Source organism: Salmo trutta, chromosome 20, assembly GCF_901001165.1.
Source record: "Salmo trutta chromosome 20, fSalTru1.1, whole genome shotgun sequence".
NCBI classification, from domain to species: Eukaryota; Metazoa; Chordata; class Actinopteri; order Salmoniformes; family Salmonidae; genus Salmo; species Salmo trutta.
The window spans coordinates 20,061,699-20,088,132 of NC_042976.1; the positions used below are offsets into that span (position 1 = coordinate 20,061,699).

Below are 26,434 nucleotides of genomic sequence, written 5' to 3' on the forward strand. Positions count from 1 at the left end.
ATGTTGGCTGTAATCCATGGCTTCTGGTTGGGGTATGTACGTACGGTCACTGTGGGGACGACGTCATTGATGCACTTATTGATGAAGCCAATGACTGATGTGGTGTACTCCTCAATGCCATCGGAGGAATCCCGGAACATATTTCAGTCTGTGATAGCAAAACAGTCCTGTAGCTTAGCATCTGCTTCACCTGACCACTTTTTTATTGATCAAGTCACTGGTGCTTCCTGTTTCAATTTTTGCTTGTAAGCAGGATTCAGGAGGATAGAATTATGGTCAGATTTGCCAAATGGAGGGCGAGGGAGAGCTTTGTATGCGTCTCTGTGTGTGGAGTAAAGGTGGTCCAGAGTTTTTTCCCCTCTGGTTGCTCATTTAACATGCTGATAGAAATTTGGTAAGACCAATTTAAGTTTCCCTGCATTAAAGTCCCCGGCCACTAGGAGCGCCGCTTCTGGGTGAGCATTTTCCTGTTTGCTTATGGTGGAATACAGCTCATTGAGTGCGGTCTTAGTGCCAGCCTCAGTCTGTGGTGGTATGTAGACAGCTACGAAAAATTCAGATGAAAACTCTCTTGGTAGATAGTGTGGTCAACAGCTTATCATGAGATACTCTACCTCAGGCGAGCAAAACCTTGAGACTTCCTTAGATATCATGCACCAGCTGTTATTTACAAAAATACATAGTCCGCTCCTCCTTGTCTTACCAGACGCCGCTGTTCTATCCTGCCGATACAGCGTATAACCAGCCAGCTGTATGTTAATAATGTCGTCGTTCAGCCACGACTCCGTGAAGCATATGATATTACAGTTTTGAATGTCCCGTTGGTAGTTTAATCTTCCTCATAGGTCATCAATTTTATTTTCCAAAGGTTGCTCGTTTGCTAGCAGAATGGAAGGCAGTGGGGGTTTATTCGATCGCCTACGAATTCTCAGAAGGCAGCCCGCCCTCCGGACCCTTTTTCTCCGCCTTCTCTTCATGCACATAACTGGGGATCTGGGCCTGTTGTTGGGAAAGCAGTATGTCATTCACGTCGGGCTCATCGGACTCGTTAAAGGAAAAAAAGGATTCTGCCAGTCCGTGGTGAGTAATCGCAGTTCTGATGTCCAGAAGTTATTTTCGGTCATAAGAGACGGTAGCAGCAACATTATGTTCAAAATAAGTTGAAAAATAAGTTACGAACAACGCAAAGAAACAAAAAAATAAAATAATTGGATAGGAACACGTAAAACGTCAGCCTTCTTCTCCGGCGCCATCAAAAGACCCTGACTTGAGTACCACTACTTTAAGGGGTGTAGTAGAGCTCCACTTTAATGAAGCCAAGTCTTATCTACACTTCTCATACTACAACATCATTAAGCTTTAATGAGGAAAGCAGGTTGTGTTTGTGTTTGTATCATATCTGCCATCTCAGGTATGTTTCACATGGAGCTTCCTCCAAACTAGGGAACTGAGCTCAGCTGGATCATATATAGACACATGCGCGTGTGCACACACAGCTTACACACAAACATGTGCTTGCGGCGCACACCACACACACACACACACACACACACACACACACACACACACACACACACACACACACACACGTGCGTGTGAGATCCCCACACACACACATACACACACACACAGCCACTGAGTGTTGACACCACAGCTAACCTAAAATGACATGGCTTCTGAGGAAAGAGCTTGCTTCCTCACAGTGCCTGCTGGCTTTGCTTTCATCTGAATGAGATGTCTCTCTCTTCAATTGAACGCAAAATGGTTTAGGATAGAGCCTGCAGCCCTCTGAGCTGTATCAATCCAATATTGGTCTGACTTCAAACATACAGGGCAGATGATCTTCTCTCTCTCTCTCTCTCTCTGTCTCTCTCTCTCTCTCTCTCGACATTCTTCAACAATGAATTAAAAAGCGGATAGTTTCATAAATAACAGTGGAAGGGTTCAGACAGATAGACATTGGAGCAATATACTGGTGAATGTCGTGAGAGTTATTTCATCAAGATCTTTGAGAATGATTGCAGTTGGTATGTCTGGTAGCCAATAGCCATCTGTGAAAGTTTTTTTATATTGCAAAAGAGCAAATCGAAAAGCTCTTTTTCACAGTGGGAAAAAACTGAGATTAAGTTTTAATTAAAAAAAACACATTTTATGGCCCTGTCAGTTTGCCTGTGGGTTTAGCCTGAAGCATAGTTACATATTTAAAATGATTCATGCAATATAAAAGAGAGACATTTATTTTATAGAGGCTGCACATAAACCACTGCTGGACAGGCATTAATCAGAAGCCTTTAACTAATATGATTAATTTCTAAGTATTTGTCCCAAATGGCACCATATTCCCTATAAAGTGCACTACTTTTGACCAGGGCCCTATGGTAGTTAGTGCACTATGTGGGGAATAGGGTGCCATTTGGGACACTGACTAAACCGCTAGCTGTTAAAAGGTTCTGATTGAGGATGTTAAATACCACAGACGTTGACTTGAATGCTCTTTCACAGTCATAATATAAGGGCCAACCATGCTGGTATGGAAATGCAATAAAACCAATTTTGAGTCGTGTACTCAAAAATTGCTTAAATGGTAGCAACTTGCAAGGCTCTGTGAATTACAAGGCATTCCACTTAAAGCCTATCCAACATCAGAGAGATAGCTACCACACTGTAAACGTTGTGCAATTTACCCTTATCACAAAGGCAATAATGTATCTTGAATAAATTGGGTTTAAAGGAGGCAATTCTAAATTCCAGATTGGTTTCCCTTCATCTTTAATCATGACTTTACTCATATATACTCAGCAGCAGGGATTATGGTATTGTCCACATAAGCAAACATTTCTGTGAGAAATCTGGAGGGCAGCTAAATCTTTTATTAGGTTGTTAGTCACATCCTTGGGAGAAGGTGATCGGTTGTCTAGTGAGGTCATTTTATTTGCAGTGCGGTGTGCTTACCATGCTCACAGTGCTGTCACCTAGCACCAGGCCTTCCGGTATACAGTATTGTATATTTAACAGCTGTTCACTCATTCTATTTCTATGTCGGCATCCCAAGTGGCACTCTATTCACTATATAATGCACTACTTTTGACACAGCCCATTCAAAAGTAGTACACTATAGGAAATAAAGTGCCATTTGGGACGCTGACTATTGCTCCTCCTGAGCGGCAGACAAAGCCACTATGACAAATTGTTCAGCACTTGAAACTTCATTAGAATCTCATTAAGGGAGTGCTAAGATCCACAGGCGTCCTCTCCTCTCCTCTCCTCTCCTCTCCTCTCCTCTCCTCTCCTCTCCTCTCCTCTCCTCTCCTCTCCTCTCCTCTCCCCTCCCCTCCTCTCCTCTCCTCTCCTCTCCCCTGTCCTCTCCTCCCCTCTCCTCCCCTCCCCTCCTCTCACCCATCTGACTCCTGAATTGGATGGCACAGAGCAGCTACAGCACTCTTCAGTTTTCCATTCACAGCAGCAGCAGCAGGATGGGGACAGGGATGGAAAGGCATCAGTGCTTTAATGACCCCTGTCTGGGCACACCACGTAATTTCAACCAGGAAATGTAGGTAATATTTGGTTGAGATGTTGATCAATGAGATTTCAACCTTCATTCACCCACTCAAAAACACAACAGCAAGAAGTGGTATCACTGCACTTTGAACCATTTAAAAGCACAACAAAGTTAAAATGGAAATACAATGTCAGATATTTTGTATTTATACAACAACTGAATGTGTTGTCACCGTGCTTCACCTAATAGCACAACCAAATGAGCTGGATTGCAGTTGAAATTACATTAAAAGTACGTAGTGCAAGGGATCAATGCTGTTTTACATTCTGAACATCATTATAGCAATTGTGAAGCTCTCCACAGACCTTCGACCTTTGCATGCTAACAGAGATTTAACCAGTTTGGGCCCAGTGGGATGTCTTTCCTGCACTGCATTAACAACAAGGCAGACAAGCACCAGAGTGACAGTGCTAAGAGGGCATAATGCTCAAAGTAAAAGACATTATGAGTAATCATGTTTCCTTTAAGCCACTTAGTTTTTTCTAATCCAAGTGATTTCTAATCCAAGTGAGTGTCACAAATGGCAACATTTTCCATTTATAGTGTACTATTTTAGACCAGGGCCCATAGGAATAGGGTGCCATTAGCGAGACAGTCCAGGCTTACTTAAAGCACTTTCTATTTCCTCCAGTGTGTGATGATGTATATCTCCTGGAGTACTGGGCCGTAAAAATCCTTCCTGTGTGTTATGATCAACAAAAGAATAGCAAGAACAGGTCTGCCGTACCTTTATACAGTATAGAGAGTTGTGTGAGTTTGACAGAGGATGAAGTAATGTAATATCAAATGTGTCAGGGTTGGTGACACAGGGCCAAATCTCTCTTGACACTTCAACAGGGCCTTCTCTTCATGTTAAGGGGGTGCTGAGTGGCTTCAGAGTGACTGTGAGAGTCTTTAGACAATGGCACCCTTTTCCCTATATAGTGCCCTACTTTTGACCAGGGCCTCTAGAGCCCATCTGGTCAAAGGTAGTGCACTGTGTATGGAATAGGGTGCCATTTGGGATGCAACTTGTGACAGTCTCCAAACAGAGAGGCAAGGAAGGAGACTGGTAGAGACAGAGAGGAGACTGGTAGAGACAGGCCTTTCTCCCTGCATGGATCACAATATGGAGGATACATGCAACCAGGATTAGCATCAAAAACATTTGTTAGCAGCAACTTCTTTGATAGTTCAGGCTTCACCCCCCGTGAACTCTTCCAGACAGAGAGAGAGAGCAGATAGAGAGACAGACAGACAGAGAGAGATGGTTTGCTTCTCTTGAAAGCATTCTTTAATACTTATCTTGAGAACAGAACCCTTTACGTTGTCATGACAAATTAAATCCTTTTTCCTCTCTTCCTTGGTACTGGGAAAGAAAATAAGTAGAAGTGGCCACAACTTTAATCTCCCACAGTCATCTCTGTTGGAAAAGGAGAGTTTCACAGTCGATAACAATCAAGCAATTACACCCAGCTGGGGACAACAACGGGAGGGAGAGGAAGAACACCTTGAGTCCCTCTAGCAATGTGATTATGTCTAGCTACAGTATGTGTTTCTCAAACATCCAGGAGCTTTCAGTGGTTTAGGGATCGTGATGGAGAGAACGTGCCAACAATTGTTCCTGTTTGCTTACAATCTAGATCTAGAACACAACAGAAGACAAACAACAAACCCTGGTGATAAAATCCCCAATGCGGAGTCTGAAATGGTACTCTATTCCAGTGCACTACTTTTGTCCAGGGCCCATAGTCAAAAGTAGTGTACTTTATAGGGAATAGGGTGCCATTGGAGAAATCTTTCCTCAATTACTCCTCACAGTAGGACCCCTGTATCAGACTGGGCTCTCTGCCAACCCAAAATAATTTATCTCCTATTATAATGCCTTAATCAAGGCCAGCAGAGAGAGAACAACACAGCAACACAGGAAGTAATTACCACTTCCTTATGGGGGAAAACAGACCACAATAGACTGGCCACACAGTTGGTAATCTCGGCACCCAGAACCATTTCTCCTTTGGTCTGGACAGTTAGTATATTATAATGTTTTGTCTGTCACAAAAGGCCAGCAGAGAGAGAACAACACAGCAATACAGGAAGTAATTACCACTTCCTTATGGGGGAAAACAGACCACAATAGACTGGCCACACAGTTGGTAATCTCGGCACCCAGAACCATATCTCCTTTGGTCTGGATAGTTAGTATATTATAATGTTTCGTCTGTCACCAAATACTACAAAGTAGTCCACCTGTACAATTTGGTCTCCAAAACTTTCCCTATTGGGTACTACAGAGTAAATATTGTATTCTTTCTAACAAAGATATCTACATACATGAGACTCTTTTTAGGAAACTAGGCATATGTCGCATGTCACTACTTCACAGGAGTGGCATTTGAATGTAAACTTTTTATTAATCGAAATGTCTTTTTTGGCAGAAATGCCTTCCGGAACATGTGAACTTTCATGTGCCTTAATAACAAACGTGTATGCCATCTGTAAATACGAATACAATTGTTAAATTACGAGCCTAGTTGGTTTAGCCATGGAAAAGACAGGAACCTTCCCGCTAGCCATGATTGGCTGACATAATGGATGGACTGGACATGCAGAAAGATGAGTTTGGATTGGTCTGCCATGTAGCATGCTTCTGTCTAAAACATGAGCTGGTCAGTATGTGTAGGTAAACCTTTCTAACCCAGCTTTTTTGAAAGATATCACGTAGAAGAACTGCAAAAGTGTTTCTCTCCACTTTCTGGATGACTGAGTTTTGAAATCAGTGGAATGCCCGGTGGAATTAGAGTATGATAGCTAAGGAGATGGAGAAAATGATTGTGTTTGATTGCAAATATGCAGAGGGAGTCGAAAAGAGAACCCACAGAAGGCTGTTGTATAAAACACCTGTGGCCGGATTGCATCTTCAAACTAAGGGCAACCATGGCATCCGTGACAGAGAGGGAGAAGCATCCATCTAGGAGAAGCGGGGTGAACAGGCAGTGGCTCGGGTGGTTGTTGTCCTTGATGATCTTTTTGGCCATCCTGTGACATTGGGTGCTGTAGGTGTACTGGAGGGAAGGGAGTTTGCCCCCGGTGATGCGTTGGGCGTTGACCACAATAGACTGGTCACACAGTGGTGATACAGCCTGACAGGATGCTCTCAATTGTGCATCTGTAAAAGTTTGTGAGGGTTTTAGGGGCCAAGACACATTTCTTCAGCCTCCTGAGGTTGAAGAGGCGCTGTTGCACCTTCTTCACCACACTGTCTGAATGAACCATTTCAGTTTTTCAGTGATGTGTATGCCGAGGAACTTGAAGCTTTCCATCTTCTCCACTGCGGTCCCATCGATCTGGATAGGGGGGTGCTCCCTCTGCTGTTTCCTGAAGTCCACGAACAGCTCCTTTGTTTTGTTGACGTTGGGTGAGAGGTTATTTTCCTGGCACCACACTCCAGGGGCCACGCAGTCATTGGTGAACAGGGAGTACAGGAGGATCAGCGAAGTGAAGGTGTTTTTTCCTACCTTCACCACCTGGGGGCGGTTGCACAGGGCAGGGTTCAGACCCAGGGCCTCAAGCTTAATGATGAGTTTGGAGGGTACTATGGTGTTGAATGCTGAGCTATAGTCAATGAACAGCATTCTTACATAGGTATTCCTCTTGTCCAAATGGGATAGGGCAGTGTGCAGTGCGATGGCGATTGCATTGTCTGTGGACCTATTGGGGCTGTAAGCAAATTGAAGAGGGTCTAGGGTGCCAGGTAAGGTAAAGGTGATATGATCCTTGACTAGTCTCTTGTGAGTTTATTTTCTGTAATAATGAAGACAAATGAGCTAAAGTAAAGACGTTTTCAGCTATATGATATGGTCATTATTTGAACTGGCTAGCCAGCTAACTTAACATTAGCTAGCTAGCTAACAAGCTAGAAATGTACCAAAACATTGTTCAGAAAGTTTATTTTAGTTGCCTGATTTGTTAGATTGACGGGTGGATTTATTGGTGTTAAAATACACTAGTTATGCTATTTTGGACCACCAGGCTGCTGATGTCATGCAGCCTGTAGTTTTTGTGTTTATACTTTTTCATAACGACAACGACAAGTTTGATTTTGGACGACAATAGTATGTTCATGATGCAACAACTGTCGATAGATGTAGTAAAAACCAGCCTTTAGTCTTGAAATCTTTGGTTGTTTAGTACATGGTATCACATGTGAATCATTAAAGAAATGGGTGGTGATAAGGCTTAAGAGGGTGTGAACAATGCTGAATGGGTGTAGACAAAGAGAAACTCTCCAGTAGGTTTACCAAAACATTCAAGGGTCGTTTTCTCAAAAGGGAGGTTACAAATGTATCAACTTTCAAAGCAGAACTACTTTCCCATTGTTCCTCAACTGTAGTGTATGCTATGCCATTTTCTAGCTCTGAGTCTCTACTTTTATCCAATGTAAAAAACACAATTTCCAATTTTGCTACATATAAGACCGAACCGGTAATATATTTATTGTTGTGTGACCCTGGAAAAAAAAAATCATAATTCATGTAAACATTACAGGTTTGAAAACATAGCTTGTCCCAAAAAAGTGGTCTCTTGGCACAACTTACCCTGGGTATGGGGTAAATTGAGCCAAGGGACAGGGTACGTTAAGCTGCCTACACATTTCTGTACTGAATTAAATATTACCACATCTTTTTTAAAACCATGTCTATCTTTATTTCCAAAACACAATTCAACACAATCACAATCGCTTTTTTTTTTTGTATTTTAATAATTTTAAGCATATTTTAACACTGGCTTAACACCTAACAAACACTTTGTACTTTTTAAAACACTTTTAACATAGGCCAGGCCCTTTTGTTACCTGATATCCCACCAATAATGCCTTGCAACCGACTGGACTCTTCCTATGGGCTAATACAGAGTACAACAGTCTGGCCACTTCCTATGGACTACCACATAGTACAACAGTTGGGCCACTTCCTATGGACTACCACAGAGTACAACAGTCTGGCCACTTCCTATGGACTAACACAGAGTACACCAGTCTGGCCACTTCCTATGGACTACCACAGAGTACAACATTTTGGTCACAGTAGGCCATACTGTGGTATATTGTGTCTAAAACTAGACACCTGCCCAGTACTAGTCTCGTCTGCACTACAAAACAACCACAAAACATTTTGTACACAATGCATTACCGGCTATGTTTGAAACACTCTCAGGATTGGCCATTGATTGGTTGAAATGGGAACAAAGGCTCCTAAGAACATTTGAGGCACGTCTGTTATTCTACACTACAGCATGTGGATTGATTGGCTATTGAAACTAATAATAGGTAGTTGTAAGTCTTGGGCATAGTGGGTGAGGAATCAAGCACAGGAAGGAGCGATACAGGGTAGTGGCTTTTAATGAGCACAACGGCGAAACACAAGCCACCCCAACAGCGATCAGAGCGCACACAAAACAAAGTGCCCCAAACACAGGGGACCGAAAACAGTCGGTGCAAAACCACGCACTAGAGCAAAACACAATCAGCGTGTACACAAGCAAAATTACAGAGAAACAATCCCGCACAAAGAGCAGGCGGGTCTACTGGCTAATATAGCCCCGCTAATCAGCCCAACACAGAACAGGTGCAAACAATAACGGAAAGGGGGGAAACAATAAGGGATCAGTGGCAGCTAGTAGGCCGGTGACGATGACCGCCGAGCGCCACCCCAGCAGGAGGGGGAGCCACCTTCGGTAGGAGTCGTGACAGTAGTAAACATCTTGTAAACAAATATGACGTCCTCTTAGCTTGACCCAAAGGATTCACAGCACAGAGAGCATCATTTTCTTTTCTTTATTATCCCAAATCTCAGAGATACAATATGTCTGACTTAATTAGGCTTATCTACGTTTATCTAAGACGTCTGTTTCATGGGTTTGATCCTGTTTTAATGTAATATTTTTTTCTTAAGGATTTTTACCACGGAACTTTCTCCTCCATGTAGTAGTCAGTAACACCAGTAGGTGTCTTCTACCAGAAAAGTGTCCTAGCCCGGCAACCAAAGACACACTGTACTTACATCTGAGTTGAAGCGGAGTTGACAGATGTTACAAGAAATCACTTGTTTTTTCTTTGGAGGGATGGAGACTCCAAACGTGTGGTTTATTACAGCTTTCTGGACGGGATCCATCTGGAAGACAAGAAGAGTAATGTTTAAGTATTGCACTGGTTCTTGAGAGAGAGAGAGAGAGAGAGAGAGAGAGAGAGAGAGAGAGAGAGAGAGAGAGAGAGGGAGAGGGAGAGGGAGAGGGAGAGGGAGAGGGAGAGAGGGGGAGAGAGAGAGAGAGGGAGAGGGAGAGGGAGAGGGAGAGGGAGAGGGAGAGGGAGAGGGAGAGGGGGAGAGAGAGAGGGAGAGAGAGAGAGATTCCCACAGCCAAGCAGCACCCCAGGGTCAGTGGAGAGTAGAATGGGTAGATAGTGAACACCTTAAAGGAGGACAGATGGTAGCCTGGTAGTGTTCAATACCAAGTGACGCTCATCTCCAGAGAAAGGTGTTAAAGACATATTAGATTCTCAGACTGGTAAAAGAACAAAGGGGAATACTTTACTTAAAGCATGCGTGTATAATTAACTATGACTAAGGATAAACTGTGAGGACAAAGCACATGTAAAGGACTCCAGGATCATGGAAATGGAGATGAATCACCTCCATTGATTTGTTTTTGCTTATAACAGCTTTCTCTTGTAGTTACACAAACACATTGAAACTGAAAGAAAAAACACTTGGGCCTTCTTTGTGAATGAACCCTCTGTTAATAAGTGGACGGTATGTGTTAAAAGTACTTTTCACACTGCATGTTCTTAGCCCAGGGCTATCCTTAACACTGGGCTAAAACTAACCCTCCTTTCGCTCAGGCCTTCACTAACCCTGGGCAGTGTGGAGTGTGAATGTGACTATTCTAATAATACATGAGAGAACACACCTCGTTTCTCTGTAGCTCAGAGAACACCAGGTAGGAAAATATTTCATAACATATCACATGGGCTTTGGTAAGGCTGTACTAAAAAATACATTTGAAAGTTTTGACCACCAAGACATTCCTAGAGTAGTCTTTAATGGTATTCATTCATAGTTCATCATAACTGCTGCAGTCAGACAAACATCCTACAGTACATAGAAAATAACAACAAGCTTCCGACACCTCGACGTGAGCCTGATCCCCACTACCAAATCACATGGAGATTGAACAAAGGCAACATTACATATTTGATGCTCTCTCTCCTACCTATTGCCAGCTAACATACGGTAGAATAATAACATATTAGGTCACATTACATATTTGATGCCATCTCTCCTACCTATCGCCATCTCACATAGAATCATGGGATCAAGACTCCACAGAAGAGAGAACAAATACAAAAATACAGTATATCGAGAGGCAAGTTGTTCTTGGCCAGAGAATCAATTAACATTATTCTACCATTTTACGTATGTCGTTAGTTATTCTACCCTTCTATGTATGCCGTGAGTTATTCTACCATTCTATATATGCCATTAGATGTCCTACCATTCTATATATGCCGTGAGTTATCTTACCATTTTATATATGCCATTAGTTATCCTGCCATTCTATCTATGCCATTTGTTAGGTATCCTACCATTCTATCTATGCCATTAGTTATTCTACCATTCTATATATGCCGTTAGTTATCCTACCATTCTATGTATGCCATTAGTTATCCTGCCATTCTATCTATGCCGTTTGGTAGGTATCCTACCATTCTATCTATGCCAGTAGTTAGATGTCCTACCATTCTATATATGCCGTTAGTTATCCTACCATTTTATATATGCCATTAGTTATCCTGCCATTCTATCTATGCCATTTGTTAGGTATCCTACCATTCTATATATGCCGTTAGTTATCATACCATACTATCTATGTCATTAGTTATCCTACCATTCTATCTATGCCATTCATTATCCTACCATTCTATCTATGCCAGTAGTTAGTTGTCCTACCATTCTATATATGCCATTAGTTAGTTATCCTACCATTCTATATATATACAATTAGTTATCCTACCATTCTACCTATGCCATTAGTTATCCTACCATTCTATATATGCCATTAATTAGTTATCCTACCATTCTATGTATTCCATTAGTTATCGTACCATTCTATGTATGCCATTAGTTATCCTACCATTCTATCTATGCCATTAGTTATCCTACCATTCGATATATGCCATTAGTTATCCTACCATTCGATATATGCCATTAGTTATCCTACCATTCTATCTATGCCATTAGTTATCCTACCATTCTATATATTCCATTAGTTATCGTACCATTCTATGTATGCCATTAGTTATCCTACCATTCTAACTATGCCATTAGTTATCCTACCATTCGATATATGCCATTAGTTATCCTACCATTCTATCTATGCCATTAGTTATCCTACCATTCTATATATGCCATTAGTTATCGTACCATTCTATATATGCCATTAGTTAGTTATTCTATCATTCTATCTATGCCATTAGTTATCCTACCATTCTATATATGCCGTTAATTAGTTATCCTACCATTCTATCTATGCCATTACTTATTGTACCATTCTATCTATGCCATTAGTTATTCTACCATTCTATGTATGCCATTAGTTATTGTAACATTCTATCTATGCCATTAATTATCCTACCATTCTATATATGCCATTAGTTATCGTACCATTCTATATATGCCATTAGTTAGTTATTCTATCATTCTATCTATGCCATTAGTTATCCTACCATTCTATATATGCCGTTAATTAGTTATCCTACCATTCTATCTATGCCATTAGTTATTGTACCATTCTATCTATGCCATTAGTTATTCTACCATTCTATGTATGCCATTAGTTATTGTAACATTCTATCTATGCCATTAATTATCCTACCATTCTATATATGCCATTAGTTATCCTACCATTCTATGTATTCCATGAGTTATTGTACCATTCTATGTATGCCATTAGTTATCCTACCATTTGATATATGCCATTAGTTATACTACCATTCTATGTATGCTATTAGTTATCCTACCATTCTATCTATGCCATTAGTTATCCTACCATTCTATATATGCCATTAGTTATCGTACCATTCTATATATGCTGTTAGTTATTCTATCATTCTATCTATGACATTAGTTATCCTACCATTCTATATATGCCGTTAGTTAGTTATCCTACCATTCTATCTATGCCATTAGTTATTGTACCATTCTATCTATCCCATTAGTTATTCTACCATTCTATGTACGCCATTAGTTATTGTAACATTCTATCTATGCCATTAGTTATCCTACCATTCTATGTATGCCATTAGTTATCCTGCCATTCTATATATGCCGTTAGTTAGTTATTCTACCATTGGATGTATGCCATTAGTTATCATATCATACTATCTATGTAATTAGTTATCGTACCATTCGATCTATGCCGTTAGTTAGTTGTCCTACCATTCTATCTATGCCATTAGTTAGTTATCCTACCATTCTATATATACAATTAGTTATCCTGCCATTCTACCTATGCCATTAGTAAGTTGTCCTACCATTATATGTATACCATTAGTTACAGTGAGGGAAAAAAGTATTGATCCCCTGCTGATTTTGTAAGTTTGCCCACTGACAAAGAAATGATCAGTCTATAATTTTAATGGTAGGTTTATTTGAACAGTGAGAGACAGAATAACAACAAAAAAATCCAGAAAAACGCATGTCAAAAATGTTATAAATTGATTTCTATTTTAATGAGGGAAATAAGTATTTGACCCCCTCTCAATCAGAAAGATTTCTGGCTCCCAGGTGTCTTTTATACAGGTAACGAGCTGAGATTAGGAGCACACTCTTAAAGGGAGTGCTCCTAATCTCAGCTTGTTACCTGTATAAAAGACACCTGTCCACAGAAGCAACCAATCAATCAGATTCCAAACTCTCCACCATGGCCAAGACCAAAGAGCTCTCCAAGGATGTCAGAGACAAGATTGTAGACCTACACAAGGCTGGAATGGGCTACAAGACCATCGCCAAGCAGCTTGGTGAGAAGGTGACAACAGTTGGTGTGATTATTCGCAAATGGAAGAAACACAAAAGAACTGTCAATCTCCCTCGGCCCGGGGCTCCATGCAAGATCTCACCTCGTGGAGTTGCAATGATCATGAGAATGGTGAGGAATCAGCCCAGAACTACATGGGAGGATCTTGTCAATGATCTCAAGGCAGCTGGGACCATAGTCACTGTCACGTCCTGGCCAGTATAAGGGTTAATTGTTATTGTAGTTTGGTCAGGACGTGGCAGAGGGTATTTGTTTTATGTGGTTCAGGGTGGTGTGTTAGTTAGGAGGGTGTTTGATTTATTATTTCCGGGTTTTGAGTTATGGTCTATGTTTATGTATTTCTATGTGTAGTCTAGTGAGTGTGTTTCTATGTTGAGTTAATTGGGGTGGACTTCCAATTGAAGGCAGCTGTTTGGTGTTGCCTTTGATTGGAAGTCCTATATTAGTTGGGTGTGTTTGTCTTGTATTTGTGGGAGATTGTTTTTGCATTGCGTGTTTTATTAGCCTGCAAAACTGTCATTTGTCGTGCTTATTGTTTTCTTGTTTTTCTGTGTTCAACGTTTCTTTAATAAATTAAGAGAATGAGCACCAACTCTGCTGCATATTGGTCCACCTTTTCGGACGACGATTTCGCTATATCGTCCTCCGACGAAGAAAGGCGTGACAGAATCTCCCACCAACCCAGGACCAAGCAGCAGAGGAAGGAGCAGAGGAATTGTGATTTGGACAATCGGAAGAGATGGACATGGGAGCAGGTTATGGCCGGAGAAGGCCCATGGAGTAAGGCTGTTATGGACCGGGAACGTTTCCGAGGGACACGACTGGCATATAAGCACGAGAGGCACCCCCAATAATTTTTTTTGGGGGGGCACACGGGTAGTTTGGCTAGGCATAGGAAGAGCCGGAAGCCAGCTACCCGTGGTTATATGGAGGAGCGTATGAGGTGGAGAGAGCCATGTTTCGCTGAGGAGAGCACTATCTCACCCATACGCACGCACAGTCCGGTGCGCATTATTCCAGCCCCTCGCAGGTGCCGTGCTAGAGCGGGCATCCAGCCTGGTAGGAGGATGCCTGCGCAGCGCATCTGGTCGCCGGTACGCCTCCGAGGACCAGGCTACCCAACTCCCGCTCTACGCACGGCTACCATCAAGCCCCTGCACAGCCCAGTCTGCCCTGTACAAGCACCCCGCTCGTACAGGGCTACTAGTTCCATCCAGCCAAGACGGGTTGTGCAGGAGGTAAGATCAAGACCGACTGTGCGCCTCCATAGCCCTGGTTTTCCAGCTCCTGTCTCTTGTGCGGACCCGGAAGTGCGTCAACCCAGTCCGACTCGTCCTGTTCCCGCTCCCCGCACTAGCCTGGAGGTGCGTGTTCACAATCTGGTACGCCCAGTACCAGCACCACGCACCAGGCTTCAAGTGCGTGAACCCAGCCTCGCCAGTCAACAGTCACCAGAGCTGCCCGCCAGTCAACAGTCACCAGAGCTGCCCGCCAGTCAACAGTCACCAGAGCTGCCCGCCAGTCAACAGTCACCAGAGATGCCCGCCAGTCAACAGTCGTCAGAGCTGCCTGCCAGTCAACAGTCGCCAGGGTGGCCAGACTGCCCTGAACTGCCGGAGTGGCCAGACTGCCCTGAACTGCCGGAGTGGCCAGACTGCCCTGAACTGCCGGAGTGGCCAGACTGCCCCGAACTGCCGGAGTGGCCAGACTGCCCCGAACTGCCGGAGTGGCCAGACTGCCCCGAACTGCCGGAGTGGCCAGACTGCCCCGAGCTGCCGGAGTGGCCAGACTGCCCCGAGCTGCCGGAGTGGCCAGACTGCCCCGAGCTGCCGTGGTGGCCAGACTGCCCCGAGCTGCCGTGGTGGCCAGACTGCCCCGAGCTGCCAGCGTGGCCAGACTACCCCGAGCTGCCGGAGTGGCCAGACTGCCCCGAGCTGCCGGGGTGGCCAGACTGCCCCGAGCTGCCGGACTGCCCACACTGTCCCGAGCTGCCAGACTGTCCAGACTGTCCCGAGCTGCCAGACTGCCCAGACTGTCCCGAGCTGCCAGACTGCCCAGACTGTCACGAGCTGCCAGACTGCCCAGACTGTCCCGAGCTACCAGACTGCCCAGACTGTCCCGAGCTGCCAGACTGCCCAGACTGTCCCGAGCTGCCAGACTGTCCCGAGCTGCCAGACTGTCCCGAGCTGCCAGACTGCACCGAGCTGCCAGACTGCCCTGAGCTGCCAGACTGGCCAAACTGCCCCGAACTGCCAGAGTGGCCCGACTGCCTGGAACGGCCAGAACCGGAGCCACCTCCTGATATAGGTGGGTTGGGGAGGGGGGTGTAGCACAGTGCCGTCGTTGACGGCAGCCACCTTCCCTTCCCTCCCTTTTAGTAGAGGGGAAATTTGTTTTGTTGTTTGGGGTTGTGGTTTTTTTTTTTTTTTTTTTTTTTTTAAGGTGCTTCCGGGGTTAGCACCTTTAAGGGGGGGGTACTGTCACGTCCTGGCCAGTATAAGGGTTAATTGTTATTGTAGTTTGGTCAGGACGTGGCAAAGGGTATTTGTTTTATGTGGTTCAGGGTGGTGTGTTAGTTAGGAGGGTGTTTGATTTATTATTTCCGGGTTTTGAGTTATGGTCTATGTTTATGTATTTCTATGTGTAGTCTAGTGAGTGTGTTTCTATGTTGAGTTAATTGGGGTGGACTTCCAATTGAAGGCAGCTGTTTGGTGTTGCCTTTGATTGGAAGTCCTATATTAGTTGGGTGTTTGTCTTGTATTTGTGGGAGATTGTTTTTGCATTGCGTGTTTTGTTAGCCTGCAAAACTGTCATTTGTCGTGCTTATTGTTTTCTTGTTTTTCCGTGTTCAACGTTTCTTTAATAAATTAAGAGAATGAGCACCAACTCTGCTGCATATTGGTCCACCTTTTCGGATGACGATTTCGCTATATCGACAAAATCCCTCCTGAGATGTGTGCAAACCTGGTGGCCAACTACAAGAAACGTCTGACCTTTGTGATTGCCAACAAGGGTTTTGCCACCAAGTACTAAGTCATGTTTTGCAGACGGGTCAAAGACTTATTTCCCTCATTAAAATGCAAATAATTTGATAACATTTTTGACATGCATTTTTCTGGATTTTTTTGTTGTTATTCTGTCTCTCACTGTTCAAATAAACCTACCATTAAAATTATAGACTAATCATTTCTTTGTCAGTGGGCAAATGTACAAAATCAGCAGGGGATCAAATACTTTTTTCCCTCACTGTATCCTACCGTTCAACCTATGTCATTAGTTATTCCATATTAGCTTTTCTTTGAAGCGCTCACAGGAACTGTCTAGTCTGGAGAGAGAGAGAAAAGGAGGGGGAGAAAGAGAGCGCAAATAGAGAGAGCGTGTTGTGTTGCATGTGCTTCCGTGAGGATGTACAAAAGGTCTGAGCTATATGCCCCCTCTCTGTTCTCTGTCCCTCCATCCAACCCCCATCTCTCTCATTCCCTATCTCTCTCTCTCACTCACTCACACACACACACACACACACACACACACACACACACACACACACACACACACACACACACACACACACACACACACACACACACACACAGACACACACACACACACACACACACACACACACACACACACACACACACACAGTAGTGGTGTCACAATGTTGTTTACCCACACGACCAGAGCCAGCAACCACCAAGCCATCCAATCCATTAAAATGTACAAGGCTGCTTCCACTCCAAAATGGCACTCTATTGACAGTGCTACACAGTGCTCTACTTTTGAACAGGGCCCTTAGAGCTAGGGAATCAAATCAAACCAAGCTTTATTTATACAGCACATTTCAGAAATGGAATGCAACGCAATGTGCTATACAGGAAAAAACAAATAAAAAACTATGAAAATAAAAACTGAAATATTTACTACACAACAAACATAAGATAAAAACCAAAAGAATGAAACAAACTGAACAATATCATAAGGTGAATGCACCAATTTGTAAGTCGCTCTGGATAAGAGCGTCTGCTAAATGACGTAAATGTAAATGTAAATGAACGACTAAAAAGCACCCTAAGGAATAGGGACGCAAGCTTTACAGGTTATTTCAGCCAAGCCAGGTGGATAACAGCCAGTTAGAGGTCACCACCTCTCCTTCCTTTAACTAATAAGAAGGCTTTTAATATCAGGATAAGTGCCAAGGCTTGATGCTGCCCACCCACACCATCCACACACATACAGTATACAACTTGATTCAATTACTGTAAGCAGCAGCAGCAGCAGCACCTGAGAATCATTTAAGCCTCCAGATCAGAAGACCTTAAAGAGGGCACTTATGCAGTGTACCTATAGTCATTACTCTGACAACGTCATGGTCATGGTAGTGTTATAAGGAGACACAAAGACAAAGGGAATAAAACATCTAAAGTAGGCGCTAATAACATTGAACATGTGATGTGTTATTAACAATATTGTGTATGGTGCTATATTGTTATTGTGTATGCTAATTGTGTATGTGGTCCTTGTTGTGTATGGTGCTATATTGTATTCCTTCCAACTGTGCATTTTCAACCCTACACAAAACAACACAATGCACCGTACCACACCAACCCAACCCAACCCAACAAAACAGCTCGAGAAAAATGACTTTAACTGTCATTCAGTGACTGTTAATTAAATGCCAGTGATAAGCAGACAGAGAAAACGACAGGGCTAAAGGCAGGCAGGGCCAGGTTGTCACTGTCCAATTCATTTCAATTACACGTTCCTGTCATCTCCTGTTCACCTCCTCAATGCAAATCATTCTGGTAAACAAATAAACTTCACAACCTCAACAGTCTGTCACCACTTCAACATGTTACTGCCGAGGCAAATATTTACATTAACCTTTATTTATACAGGTTAGTCTTATGGAGATCAAATCTATGTCAAAACGTAATGAATAAAACAGGTAAAATATAGAGTACTCTACTGTAGAGTAGATACAGTATGTAATCATAAATAATCCCTTTAGCATGTCGCTACATCACTCAGTGTGTCAGAGTTGTGCATGCCTGACTGACTAACTGCCATGAGTTAATGAAGACAGAGGATGATGTACAGGAGGAATCGAGGCAAGTCTCTCTCTCTCCCTCTTTCTCTTTCTCTTTCAGCCCCCATCTCTCTCTCTCTCTCTCTTTCTCTTTCAGCCCACATCTCTCTCTCTCTCTCTCTCTCTTTCAGCCCCCATCTCTCTCTCTCTTTCTCTTTCAGCCCCCATCTCTCTCTCTCTCTCTCTCTCTCTTTCTCTTTCAGCCCCCATCTCTCTCTCTCTCTCTCTCTCTCTCTCTCTCTCTCTCTCTCTCTCTCTCTCTCTCTCTCTCTCTCTCTCATACTGCCAATTACCTAACAGTACCAGTGATGACAGTAATAACATGTTGTCAGACATAGTGTCAGAATCCACGAGCCCACTTGTCCTGTTACAGGATGCATTTGACAATATGATGAATGGGAAACAAAATGTCATTCTAATTCAATCATTGCGGTCTGGCACCTCTCTCACCAAGTGCACATCAGAGGAGGCTGGTGGTAGGAGCTAGAGGACATGCTCATTGTAATGGCTGGAATGGAATTCCTGGAAACTGAGTCAAACGTGGTTTCTATATGTTTGATGTGTTTGATGCCGTTCCATTTATTCCATTCCAGCGATTACAATAAGCCTGTCCTCCTATAGCTCATCCCACCAGCCCACACTGGTGCACATGAACAATCAACATTTACAGTGCCTTGCAAAAGTATTCACCCCCCTTGGCATTTTTCCTATTTTGTAGCATTACAACCTGTAATTTAAATGGAATTTTATTTCGATTTCATGTAATACATACATACACAAAATAGTCCAAATAGATTAAATGAAAAAAATAACTTGTTTCAAAAAATTCTATTTTTTTTTTTAAAGAAAAGTGGTGCGTGCATATGTATTCACCCCTTTGCTATGAAGCACCTAAATAAGATCTGGTGCAACCAATAACCTTCAGAAGTCACACAATTAGTTAAATAAAGTCCACCTGTGTGCAATCTAAGTGTCACATGATCTCTCACATGATCTCAGCATATATACACCTGTTCTGAAAGGCCCCAGAGTCTGCAACACCACTAAGCAAGGGACACCACCAGGTAAGCGGCACTATGAAGACCAAGGAGGTCTCCAAACAGGTCAGGGACAAAGTTGTGGAGAAGTTCAGATCAGGGTTGGGTTGTAAAAAAATATCTGAAACTTTGAACTTCCCACGGAGCACCATTAAATCCATTATTAAAAAATGGAAAGAATATGGCACCACAACAAACATGCCAAGAGAGGGCCACCCACCAAACCTCACGGAAAGGAGGGAATTAATCAGAGAGGCAACAAAGAGACCAAAGATAACCCTGAAGGAGCTGCAAAGCTCCACAGTGGAGATTGGAGTATCTGTCCATAGGGCCACTTTAAGCCGTACACTCCACAGAGCTGAGCTTTACGGAAGAGTGGCCAGAAAAAAAATAATCGAACATGTTTGGTGTTCACCAAAAGGCATGTGGGAGACTCCCCTAACATATTGAAGAAAGTACTCTGGTCAGATGAGACTAAAATTGAGCTTTTCGGCCATCAAGGAAAACACTATGTCTGGTGCAAACCCAACACCTCTCATCACCCCGAGGGTCACCATCCCCACAGTGAAGCATGGTGGTGGCAGCATCATACTGTGGACATGTTTTTTTATCGGCAGGGACTGGGAAACTGGTCAGAATTGAAGGAATGATGGATGGCGCTAAATACATGGAAATTCTTGAGGGAACCTGTTTCAGTCTTCCAGAGATTTGAGACTGGGACGGAGGTTCACCTTCTAGCAGGACAATGACCCTAAGCATACTGCTAAAGCAACACTCGAGTGGTTTAAGGGGAAACATTTAAATGTCTTGGTATGGCCTAGTCAAAGCCCAGACCTCTGTGGTATGACTTAAAGATTGCTGTACAGCAGCGGACCCCATCCAACTTGAAGGAGCTGAAGCAGTATTGCCTTTGTCTTATTTCATGTTTGTTTCACAATAAAAAATATTTTGCATCTTCAAAGTGGTAGGCATGTTGTATAAATCAAATTATACACACCTCCCAAAAATCAATTGTAATACCAGGTTGTAAGGCAGCAAAATAGTAGAAATGCCAAGGGGGTGAATACTTTCGCAAGCCGCTGTACAAGGTAAGAACATATGTTGCTCAGACAAAGGTTATCACCATAGAATTCTAATTATATGGTTATCACAGACTGAAAGCTTAGCTCATAAAAACACTGACATTGCATCGGACTGAAGTTTGCAGAGACTCCTTTTTCACTATAACATTACTGCACGTGACATAAATATTATGTTGCAGTCATTCTTCCAGTAGGCTACATTTTGTGTTTCAAGGAATTTATATTGAGAGCAGCTGTAGAGGAAAACAACGACAGATCAATTCACCATCTGTTGGTTTTGTATTCCTGAACATACCGTGAGTTTCTGACACCTGAAGAGTATTGTGTTGTCTTCACAGGTTTATTGATTCAGAGTACACAGTAGTACAGTGACTACAGAACAGAACAGTAATGCTGCAACAATGCAGATATCAGACCTCATACTGTATGTTCCGACACCATACTCTATCCTCCTCAACAAAAGATTCACAGCATGAAAAATACATCTACACTAAACAAAATTATAAACGCAACCTGCAACAATTTCAAAGATGTTACTGAGTTACAGTTCATATAAGGAAACAGTCAATTGAATTAGGTACTAATCTATGGATTTCACATGACTGGGAATACAGAAATGCATCTGTTGGTCACAGATACCTTTAAAAAAAATTAGGGGCGTGGATCAGAATACCAGTCAGTATCTGGTGTGAACAGTATTTGCCTCATGCAGCATCTCCTTCGAGTGGATCAGTCTGTTGATTGTGGCCTGTGGAATGTTGTCCCCCCTCTTCAATGGTTGTGTGAAGTTGCTGGATTTTGGCAGAAACTGAAACACGCTGTCGTACGCGTCGATCCAGAGCATCCCAAACAGGCTCAATGGGTGACATGTCTGGTGAGTATGAAGGCCATGGCAGAACTGGGACATTTTTAGCTTCCAGGAATGTGTATTATCATGCTGAAAGTTGAGGTGATGGCAGCGAATAAATGGTATGACAATGGGCCTCAGGATCTCATCCTGGTATCTTTGTGCATTCAAATTGCCATCAATAAAATGAATTGTGTTTGTTGTCCGTAGCTGGTGGGATGCTGCTATAGACCACCAAGTGCTAACAGTCAGTATCTGGATAACATGTGTGAAATGCTTGATAATGTATGTGATATCAATAGAGAGGTATACTTTCTGGGTGATTTAAATATTGACTGGTTTTCATCAGGCTGCCCACTCAGGAGAAAGCTTCAAACTGTAACTAGTGCCTGAAACCTGGTATGAATCAAACTACAAGGGTAGTTACAAACAGTACATGAATGAAATCATGAACATGTATTGATCATATCTTTACTAATGCTGCAGAATTATAAAAAATTCTCTATCAACAATGACAAGCCACTGGGGTCTGGCAATGTGGATGGAAAATTACTGAGGATAATAGCGGACGGTATTGCCACTCCTATTTGCCATATCTTTAATTTAAGCCTAATAGAAAGTGTGTGCCCTCAGGCCTGGAGGGATGCAAAATTCCCTATGATAGTAAAGCCACCTTAACTGACTCAAATAGCCGACCAATCAGCCTGTTACCAATCATGAGTAAACTTTTGGGAAAAATGGTGTTTGACTAGATACAATGCTATTTTACAGTAAACAAACTGACAACAGACTTTCAGCACGCTTATAGGGAAGAACATTCAACAAGCACAGCACTTATACAAAATGACTGATGATTGGCTGAGAGAAATTGGTGATACAAATATTGTGGGGGCTGTTTTGTTAGACTTCAATGTGGCTTTTGACATTATCGATCATAGTCTGTTGCTGCAAAAATGTATGTGTTATGGCTTTACACCCCTGCTATATTGTGGATAAAGTCTAACAGAACACAGAGGGTGTTCTTCAATGGAAGCCCCTCCAACAAAATCCAGGTAGAATCAGGAATTCCCCAGGGCAGCTGTCTAGGCTGGGGGGGGTGGGGTGGGGGGGGGGGGGGGGGGGGGGGGGGGGGGGGTGGAGCTGTTGGCCGGGGTTGGGGTAGCCAGTTAGAGCTACAGGATGCAAATTTCTGTTTGAAAAAGCTAGCCTTTGCTTTCCTAACTGTCTGTGTGTATTGGCTCCTGACTTCTCTGAACAGTTGCATATTGCGTGGACTATTCGATGCTATTGCAGTCCGCCACAGGATGTTTTTGTGCTGGTCAAGGGCAGTCAGGTCTGGAGTGAACCAAGGGCTATATCTGTTCTTAGTTCTACATTTTTTGAAAGGAGCATGTTTATGTAAGATGGTGAGGAAATTACTTTTAAAGAACGCCCAGGCATCCTCGACTGACAGGATGAGGTCAATATCCTTCCGGGATACCCGGGCCAGGTCGATTAGAAATGCCTGCTTGCAGAAGTGTTTTAGTGAGCGTTTGACAGTGATGAGGTGGTTGTTTGGAACCTGTTAATCCCCATTTTGCTAATAACAGCCTGCTTCCCAAATGGCACCTTATTCTTATATAGTGCATTACTTTTAACCAGGGCCTCACTGTATAGGGAACAGGATGCATCCATCATCCTTCTGTTTTGTATTTTTGTACCTTTATTTAACTAGTTAAGAACAAATTCTTATTTTAAATGATTCGATCGCGCAACCTTTCGGTTACTAGTCCAACACTCTAACACTAGGCTACCTGCCGCCCCACATGCTAATGTTTGTCATTAGCTTTACTTCACTGCTTTACTTTAGGAAGATAGCTATTTACAGTATAGTGCTGTGTTGGCGGTAACCTACTCTGTGTGAAAATAAGTTATTTGACTTGGCAAGCACGAGCTCTAAGGGTAGATGACAGGTTTTCAACATTTCCCACAGTGTAATGAATAATGCACAATACACAGCGACAGAACAGAAACAGAATTTAGAATACGTTTGGTTTATTCTATTGAGGTTCTACAGTTTGTTTATTTGTGTGCAAACAATGGAAATACACTAGAAAAAAACAGCAGTGACAACAAAACAACAATTTGCTCCAAAGCTTGACTGTGACATTAGAATCCTATCTAGTCTCACTGAGGAGCTTTTCTGTATTCTCCCTTTCAGAAACATGACTACTACAATCAAGATTCCCTCTTGAAAGTACTAGCCTTTTGATTCTGTGATGTAGTAGCCTGGTCCCAGATCGGTATGTGCTGTCTTGCCACTCCTATTGTCAATGTCACACCAAACATAATGACATAGGGATTGCCAAGACAGCACATACAGATCTGGGACTAGGCTACTACATCACAGAATGAAAGGGCTTTTCCTGTCCAGGCATTTCACACTCTAAGTCTGCATCCCAAATGGTACCCTATTCCTTATATAGTGCATTGGGCTCTGGTCAAAAGTAGTGCACTATATATAGGAAATAGGGAATAGGTTGCCATTTGGGGAAGACCTGCCTGCTCTAAGACCTCTCCATCACAGTTGACAATTCCACTGTGTCCCCCTCCTAGAGGGCAAAGAACCTTGGCATGACCCTAGACAACAAAGCAGTGACTTGCTCTTGCATAGAGTACAACCCTACCTCATACAGGAAGCGGCGTAGCTCCTAATCCAGGCACTTGTCATCTCCCGTCTGGACTACTGCAACTCGCTGTTGTCTGGGCTCCCCGCATGTGCCATCAAACCATTGCAACTTATTCAGAACGCTGCAACCCTCCTGGTGTTCAACCTTCCCAAGTTCTCCCACGTCACCCTGCACCTCCACACACTCCACTGGCTTCCAGTCGAAGCTTGCATCCACTACAATACCATGGTGCTTGCCTACGGAGCAGCAAGAGGAACTGCCCTTCCCTACCTTTAGGCTATACTCAAACCCTACACACCAACACCTCTGGTCTCTCTGACTTAATTTACTGAGGAAATGTACTTACTATGACTGTGATATGTGGCTGTCCCACCTTTAAGATGAATGCACTAACTGAATGCACTAAGTCACTCTAGAGCGTCTGCTAAATGACTAAAATGTAAATTTAAAAAATGTAATTCTGCAATGAGTTTATTCTTCAAAATACCTTCAAAAATAAATGTCCCCAGATGAACTTTTGGACAATATTTAATGTTGGTGTCATCATTACAGTCACAGTGTATATAATCTACATCACTCTCACCAACATGAACTCATCAACTTAGTGCACTACCACTTAATAGTCAACGACAGCAGTAGAGCCACTATGTCTGGTTTAGATGTGTCTTTGTCTCAGCCAATGGAATCACACTGGACTCAGCTGAGCTAAGCTGGAGCAGACCTGGGTTCAAATACTATTTGAAATCTTTCAAATACTATTGAGCATTTTCCCTAGCCTTGACTGGAGTGCCAGGTTGACTGGGTTTGGATGTTTCAGGTGTTTCTATTGGATCTATGGAAACAGGCAACTTCAGTCAAGCACAGAGTATTTGAAATGATTTAGAGTAGTGTTTGAACCCAGGTCTGAGCTGGAGACTAGCGCTGTGAGGCAGAGTGTTCCTGACAGGTTGCCGTGACTACAGGCAAGGCTCTCACTAACTGTTCCAAAGAGTGTTGTCACATCGGACCATGGCAGGCCTGGGAATCACAGTCACACAGACATGAGCAGGTGAGACCTCCTGTTGCTGCCTACCTCTCAGTCCCTTTCAACAGGACACTGTTCTGTCTGACTCTGCAGGTTGGAGGAGACATAGAAATAAAATGGAAATAGAACGGTCCACCCATCACAAAACGTTGGATGGAAATGTATGTTTTAGTCATTCTATGGTTGGAGCATACAGCCCGGCCAACACAGAGTTAAACAAGCATAGAAACTCTTTGACTAACTCTCTCAGTCGATTTTTCAGGTCATGACATTTTTACACCTGCCACATCAACTATCAGCATGAGATGTGTTTTTGGCAAGATAAAAGCAAGAATAGATTTTGTTTCCACCTCTCAGTTTTGGAGGGTTGGAATCGATGCCTTGATGGTGGGACTGCATTTCTTTCTCTGTGCATTTGCCATTAAGATTCTTTGTGAAGGGAAAAGGAAGAATCTCCTAAGCCATTTAGAATTCATGAATCAGGAAAAGAAAGACAGTAGGATTCTGGCAATGAAACAATACTGAAATCTAAGATCAATAATAGTGACAATATACTACAAATACATGAGATGAAAGGACTAGTGTCCAGTCCAGTGTCTGTACCTGTTCATCAATCTGCCTCACACTACAGAAAAATGAGATTACTGCCCTATGGGGTGTTCCGGCTTGGGAAAGCATTACTAACGAGATGAAAGCAGCAATTTCTTACCGTGTTAAAATTAGGGAAGAGTCCCACACTAGAGGAGGTGTCCACTTGGTGGAAGGGCATAAAGGGTTTCATATCCAAAGTGGACTGCATCATCAGAGACTGATTCCGCACCAGCGCAGGCAGTGTGTTGCTATGGCATGAACTTCCTTTGGAGACGGAGAGATAGTTAGATAGAGAGAGAGGGGGGGAGAGGGATGAGAGAGAGAGGAGAGAGAGAAAGAGAAAGAAAGAGTCGGGACAAGAGAAAAACAGAGAAAGAGAAATATTAACACATTTTCAGATGAGGGCAGTATGATGTAGGGGCGGCAGGTTAGTGCGTGGTTAGAGCGTTCGGCCAGTAACCGAAAGGT

The 26,434-nt window shown here is 43.0% G+C and overlaps 1 protein-coding gene across 3 annotated transcripts in view; it reads right to left on the reverse strand.

The window, feature by feature from the left end:
* znf385b (zinc finger protein 385B) overlaps positions 1-26,434 on the reverse strand; it is a 167,209-nt gene that overhangs the window by 19,507 nt on the left and 121,268 nt on the right. For all 3 annotated transcript variants that reach the window (XM_029702506.1, XM_029702507.1, XM_029702508.1), the window contains 2 exons: positions 26,085-26,230; positions 9,601-9,711 (listed from right to left, as the gene is read on the reverse strand). In XM_029702506.1, the coding sequence (XP_029558366.1) occupies positions 9,601-9,711; positions 26,085-26,230 (257 nt within the window). The remainder of the gene's footprint in view (positions 1-9,600; positions 9,712-26,084; positions 26,231-26,434) is intronic.